The sequence below is a fragment of the Miscanthus floridulus genome, chromosome 8, assembly GCF_019320115.1.
Source record: "Miscanthus floridulus cultivar M001 chromosome 8, ASM1932011v1, whole genome shotgun sequence".
In the NCBI taxonomy this organism is placed as follows: domain Eukaryota; kingdom Viridiplantae; phylum Streptophyta; class Magnoliopsida; order Poales; family Poaceae; genus Miscanthus; species Miscanthus floridulus.
Genome location: NC_089587.1, coordinates 53,862,224 through 53,869,452, shown reverse-complemented (window position 1 = coordinate 53,869,452; position 7,229 = coordinate 53,862,224). Strand labels below are relative to the sequence as shown.

Here is a 7,229-nt window from a genome sequence, read left to right as displayed (position 1 = left end):
TCTAATATAATATACAACAACGCATAAAAAAGAACATAATAAAAACTAATAGAACATCACATGAAAAAGAATTAAAAGAAGGATAAATAAAATAAAACGAAGGGTAAAAAACAAGAAAAATAGGAAAAAAAATACAAGACAAAAAGGAACACGAGGACATGGAAGATTGGGGGTTGGTGCACGACTCTGGTTTGTTCGGACCAATCAGACCGAAAGATTGAATAGCTTACAATAACCTATTAATGAAAAAAGTAAAACATTAAATGAAAATAAGAGAATCAATTGGGGTAAAAGAAAGATTTAAAAAGATAAAGAAATTAAAGAAGTGAAAAACCACACAAGAAAGGAAAAAGAAAAAGAGTCTTGGTTTTGTTCCGTCCAAGGGAGATACTTCCTTGTTCTCCTATTGTAAAGGGAATCATGCTATCTTAGCTTCATGCTTGTCTATGTTGAAATATTATGGCCAACACCTCGCAAGAAGCTGTTGATGCTTCACTTCGGGGCCTGGAGAAAGAATTTGCCATCAAGGACCTTGGAGAACTGCATTATTTCCTGGGAATACAAGTTCAGAGAACAAAGGGTGAGTTACTGCTGACACAAGAATAGTATGCTTCTGATATTTTACAAAGAGCAAATATGTAACTCTGTAAACTGGTTGCCACACCGCTATGCACGACCGAAAAATTGTAGCTCACCAATGGAACCAAGTTGGGATCAGAAGATTCAACTAGATACAAAAGCATTGTAGGGGCACTTCAATACTTAACACTTTTTTTTATGAAATCAATACTTAACACTTACTCGACCAGATATTTCCTTTTTAGTGAATAAAGTGTGTTAGTTTCTTCAGTCATCAATGACTGTTCATTGGAAAGCAGTCAAAAGGATCTTGAGATATGTGAAAGGGACTATTAGTTTGGGGCTCAAGATTAGGAAATATAATTCTATGCTTGCAAGTTCCTTTTCAGATGCAGACTAGGTCGTCTATCCTGATGACAGACGATCTACAGGAGGATTTGCAATTTTCCTTGGTGGTAACCTCATCTCTTGGTGTGCTAGGAAACAAGCAACAGTTTCTAGATCAAGCACAGAGGCTGAGTATAAAGCTTTGGCCAATGCCACTGAAGAGGTGATGTGAATACAGAAATTGCTTCATGAGTCAAAAATTTGACATCGTCGTGCAACGTGTCTTTGGTGTGATAATATTGATGTCAAGTATCTCTTGGCTAATCCAGTGTTTCATGCTCGAACAAAACACAGCAAGTTGCATCAAAATGTGTAGACATCCGGTTGATCAGTTCTGCAGATCAGCTAACCAATGAGTTTTGGTTTGAGCATCAAGCTAGCCAATGAGTTCACAAAGGCATCGCCCACACGACAGATGTTGTTACTCAAAAACAATCTCAACTTGACAAGTAAGTTGTGATTGTCGGGAGTGTTAGAAATAATGTAACCTATGGCTGTTAGATGTTAGTATTGGATTGCTTCTCAAGACAAGGATATTACGGCTCCGTTAGTTTCCATTCTTGTTGTTTCCTTGTACTACTGTAAGTAGATAGATTACATATCTTTGTTTCCATGTACATTCTTCTTGTCTTGTACACCTCAATTGGCTTTAATATACAGGTATACATGCATGTCATTTGTGGATTCCCTTAAGTTGTCTTAAATTTTTTGGAATACACTATGTTACAGGTAGACGATTACATTATGAGGCAAATCAAAAGTAGATCCAAAAGATCCAATTTCTAGTAACAGGAAATTCACGTAAGACCATTTTTCTGAAGAAGCAAACATGGAATAAACAGCACAATGTGATGAGGCACCTAGAGCTAGAGTGCAAAAGAGCTAACCCAAAAAATGGAAACCACAAATAGTGAGCTGATAGAGCCATGTACCTGCCACCCGAGACATCTGCAACCATAGAAGGCGATGTATGTACCATGCTAGGGTCTTTTCCTAGCCTATATAACACGGAGCTAGCTGTACGTGAGCCTCAGGGGGCATCACGTTACGCCCAATTTCACAAAGCTACCATGGGTTCCTCAGCAGTGTCACTGGCCACTACAGATATATGTGATGCTAATCCTCATTTGCTTGCAAATGGCGAGCTCCGTTCTCTCCCGCCTGTCTTCCAGATCTACGGAAGGAGCAAGGTTTTCTCTGGCCGAGTGGTGACAGTCAAGACCGTCGAGGACAACATCCTGATCCACGAGTTCCTCGAGCAGAAAGGCCATGGCAGGGTCCTCGTGATCGACGGCTGCGGGAGCTTGCGGAGGGCCGTCGTCGGCGGCAACCTCTCGAAGAAGGCGCAGAACAATGGGTGGGTCGGCATTGTTGTCTACGGCTGCGTCAGGGACGTCGACGATATCAACCTCTGCGACATTGGCGTCCGAGCTCTCAACTCCTGCCCTGTGAGGCCAGCCAAGAAGGGCGTCGGCGAGAAGCACGTCCCCGTGAGCATTGCAGGAACCATGATCTACGACGGCGATTGGCTCTACGCCGACAGCGATGGCATTCTTGTGGCAAGTTCGGAAATGGCCGCGTAGAGTCGTACGTACGTCACTTTGTTTGTCATGTCTCCTTTCTTCAGTCTCGCCACCAATAAGCACGTATCACTTTACCCAAATCTGTGTTTGTTCGGTCATGCCACCACGCACTTATCACCCACCAGATCGTTTATATGTTATATGTTACTTGTTAGGTCATGTTTGCATCTCCGATCCCGCATTGGATTCTCAGCCAATGTAGCTAGCTTAGCTACTGTTTTACCAACGATCCAGCAGCTAAAAAAGAGTTGTATGTGGTTCCCACCAACGCAACTAATTTTTAGCTTGGTTGAAATCCAAACAAGGCCTTATTAGGTATTATATATATATGTGTGTATGCATGATTGTCTGTTTAATTAAGCTTGTAATAAGAACTTGGTGGTGCTCACATGATCACCAGGAATAATTATATGCTTTTTCCAGTGTTGTGGTTAAATATCATATATCCTTCTTACACATGTTTACTTTATTATATGCACCTAAGGGAACTGTGTGTAACAACTAGTAGAGAATATACCTTTGGTTCAGCGCATAGTCCCGACTAGAGTGGGGCTTAGGACAAATATGAATATTAGTCCTGGTTCCATGTTTTATGGGCATCGGAGGACCTTTAGTTTAGTCCCAGTTAGTAACACTAACCCAGACGAAGGTGTCCACCAGGGAGGGCGGCCTCCAAGGGTACCGGAACGGCGGTATCTAGAGAATGAGAGTCGGCGACGCCGAGACTAGAGTAGTTGGCTACATAGCAGCAGTTACCTTTGTGCCCCCGAGGACTTTTTCTACTGTTGTCATCCCTTGTTAACCCTTTTGTAATTTGGCGGTATGCTCTATAAATACCCAATGGGTGGAACAGTCCCAGACACGGTTTTTATGAATTAATGGGCATTTATTCCAAAATTTATTTCGCTTCCCAAATCGCTCACGCTTGTCTCCAGGCAGCCCATCGCCGCGCCCGCACGTCGGCGCGCCACCCCCACGGGCCACGGCACGGCACGGCCGCTGCAGCGAGGTACTCCCCTAATATAGTTATTATAGTTAATAAAGTTAGTTAAATTATTAAAGTATAGTCAGTATAGCGAGTATAGTTATTAAACTATGGATATTACGTACGACGATTTCGATGACTTGATGAAGTTTCTGGAAATGGTCTTGCAGATGGATTGTTGTGTTAGAGTTTTGTATGGAGGAAGTGTTAGGAGAGAAGATGGTATGTTTGAGAATATGGAAGAAGAATTGGAATGGTTTGATGAACCTCCTAACTTCAACGACCTTTGTGTCCATTTGAATACAAAGTTTGGCGGTGATTTCACACTGAAAGGGAGGTTTGATACTGGGAAGACTAGGGCACACTATATCCTCATGCCCTTGCGTGACCCTGCTCACTGGTCCCGCTACAATAGGGTTCTCCAAGGTTCCAATGTGCCCATGGCTGAGGTGGTGGTGGAGAATGGGTACATGATGCAGGGTGTTCATGACGGCCCGTCTATTGTTGGTTTTGGAGGCAATGACCAAGAATTAGGGGTCGAAGGGGAAGCAACTCAGGATAACATGGATTTGGATGGTCAGTTGATGCAGGAGCAGTTTCATTCAACTGCAGTAGGTTGTATAAGCAATGACTTCGATGTGAATGAGTTTGAACGGGAAGAGGAGGAGCAGGAGGAGAAGGACAGGATCGGTGATGTAGTCAGCAGTGATTCAGACGATTCTGATGATGACCAAGGAGGTACAGATGCTATGCCAACATCGCCTGATGCCATGGCAGTACTGGTTCATACTATGCCATTACTAGTACCAACTGAGATTTTGCATGGTGCTCAGGCTCAAGGTAGACTAGGCACATATTTAGCTACAGATGATACCCCATATGATTTATGGGCCAGAATTAGCGGGCTTTAGCCTGTCACCCCTACCACCTATGCTCAGAACCGGGCTGGAGGAGGCAGCGAGAAAAGGAAAAAAGTCCAAGACCTCTCTCAACTTTCGCAAAAGTCCGTTTATCCTTTCTGAACTCAAATACCAGATAAAACACCTTCCTCAACTTTTAAAACCGTTCATCTTACCTCCCTAGCCCTGTTATAAGCAGTTTTGAAGGTGGTTTTATCTTTTCTTTTTTTATTTATTTTGGTTGAATCTTTGAAAAATCATAGTAAATCACAGAAAAATCATAAAATAGAAAATCCAATTTTTTTGGACTCCACATAAGTAGATCTATACAGTGAACATATAATATGATATGCTTTAGTACAAAGTTTTTGCTGTAGCTTTAGATCTATGCTTTTCTATAATTAAATGGAATGATTCATAGCTGCAACTCCGCCTATGTTGTCTCAACATAGCAGGTCCCAAGCCCTGGTAAAAGAGGAGGGTTGTGATAGGCGTGGTGAGCCAACATTAAATCTAGCCATTCTAATGGAGATGAAACCCGAAAGAAAACTGTTGGGACGTAACCATCTTAGCGACGCGCCATATCGGAACCCGGGTATGGTGTTAAATGAGCAAGGGCCAGGTCGTCACCCCCATGACACGCCGTGTCGTGATCTGGGCACGGTGTCAAGTGAGCAAGGATCGGGTCGTCACATCCTTAGTGGCGCGCTACATCAGCGCCGGGGTGTAGTGAAAAATGAGCAAGGGTCTTCACATCAGAGTCGACAGGTGCGAAGAGTAAGAAAGCTAGTCGAACAACCTAGGATCCATTTAGGTAGTTGGAATATAGGGTCGCTTACAAGTAAGTTAAGAGAATTAGTTGATACCACGACTAGGAGGCGTGTAAATATATTATGCGTTCAAGAGACTAAATGGAAGGGCCAGAAGGCGAAGGAGGTGGACAATATAGATTTCAAGTTTTGGTACACAGGGACAGTTGCGAATAGAAATGGAGTAGGAGTTTTGATTGATAAGAGCCTCAAGAATAGTGTGGTGGGAGCGAGAAGGCAAGGAGATAGGATTATCTTAGTCAAGCTTGTCATTGGTGATATGGTCTTGAACATATTAGTGCGTATGCCCCCCAAGTAGGCTTTGATGAGAGTGCTAAGAGACAGTTCTGGGAAGACTTAGATGGCCTGATTAGAGCTATACCTAGTAGTGAGAAGCTTTTTATAGGAGGAGATCTTAATGGACATGTAGGTACTACAAGCGTAGGTTTCGAGGCAGTTCATAGAGGTTTTAGGTATGGTAGTAGGAATCAGGAGGGGGAGGAAGTTCTGAACTTCGCGGTAGCTTTTGACCTGATGATAGCCAACACTTCCTTTAGAAAGAGAATCTCATCTAGTGACCTTCAGTAGCGGACAACACTCTAGCCAGATTGACTTTGTCATCATAAGAAGAAAGGACAAACGAGCATGCTTGGGTTGCAAGGTGATACTAGGGGAGTGTGTTGTTTCTCAACATAAGCTTTTGGTGGTAGACTTTCACTTTCAAGTGCGTGCCCGTAGGGATAAACAAGCTAAGATTGAAAGAACAAAGTGGTGGAAACTGAAAGGGGGAGACGTCAGAGGTATTCAGGGAAAGGGTTATCAAAGAGGGCTCTTGGAAGGAAGAAGATGACATAAACAACATGTGGGAGAAGATGGCAACCAACATTCGAAAGGTGGCCTCAGAGGTGTGTGGAGTAACCAAAGGAAGTGGAAGCGAGGCTAAAGATACTTGGTGGTGGAACGAGGAAGTCCAAAGGGCTATTAAGGAGAGGAAAGAGTGCTATAGACGCTTGTACCATGACAGCAGTGTGGACAACATAGAGAAGTACAAGGTGGTAAAGAAGACTGCAAAGCGAGCTGTAAGTGTGACAAGAGGTAGAGCGTATGAAGATCTTTACCAACGTTTGAGTACAAAGGAAGGAGAGAAGGACATTTATAGAATGGCTAGGGTTCGTGAGAGAAAGACAAGGGACTTCAACCAAGTTAAATGCATTAAGGCTGAAAGGGAGCATCTCTTGGTGAAGGAGGATGAGATCCGACATCGATGGCAAGAGTATTTTGACAAATTGTTCAATGATGAGAATACGGATACAACCTTTCAGTTGGATGACTCTTTTGATAACACCAATAAGCTCTTTGTGCGGAGAATCCAAGAATCTGAGGTCAGAGAGGCGTTGAAAAGGATGAAAGGAGGTAAGGCAATGGTACTGGATGGTATCCCAATCGAGGTGTGGAGATGCCTCGGGGACATAGCTATAGTATGGCTAACCAAGCTGTTCAATCATATTTTTCGATTGAACAAGATGCCTGATAAGTGGAGGAGAAGTATAGTGGTACCGATCTACAAGAATAAAGGGGATATTCAAAGTTGTACTAATTACTGGAGAATTAAGTTGATGAGCCATACTATAAAGCTATGGGAGAGAGTTATCGAGCATCGCTTGAGAGCAATAATGTGGGTCTCTATGAACCAATTTGGTTTTTGTCGGGGACCTAATACCGGGGTACCCCAGAAGGTGGAACCGATAACCACCGAACGTAAAAAACTTCTGGACGCATAAGGGCGCCATGTCATCCTTTGTTCGAATGACAGGAGTTCGGTTCCGCCTCGCCCGACACCCTTAGGACAGGCTCGGTCTCGCCCGAGGACCGAGGGATAAACTCCGTCTCGCCCGATGCCTTGAGGACGGGCTCGGTCTCGCCCGAGGGCTGAGGGATGAGTTCCGTCTCGCCCGATCCCGGAGGGGTGGGGTCAGCCTCACCCGAC

At 43.8% G+C, this 7,229-nt stretch overlaps 1 protein-coding gene across 1 annotated transcript; it reads left to right on the top strand.

The window, feature by feature from the left end:
• Positions 1-2,013: 2,013 nt before the first annotated feature.
• On the top strand, positions 2,014-2,915 carry LOC136472079 (putative 4-hydroxy-4-methyl-2-oxoglutarate aldolase 2). Its single transcript, XM_066469806.1, has one exon. The coding sequence runs from the start codon at positions 2,037-2,039 to the stop codon at positions 2,547-2,549; it is 513 nt and encodes a 170-aa protein (XP_066325903.1). The 5' UTR covers positions 2,014-2,036; the 3' UTR covers positions 2,550-2,915.
• Positions 2,916-7,229: the final 4,314 nt, after the last annotated feature.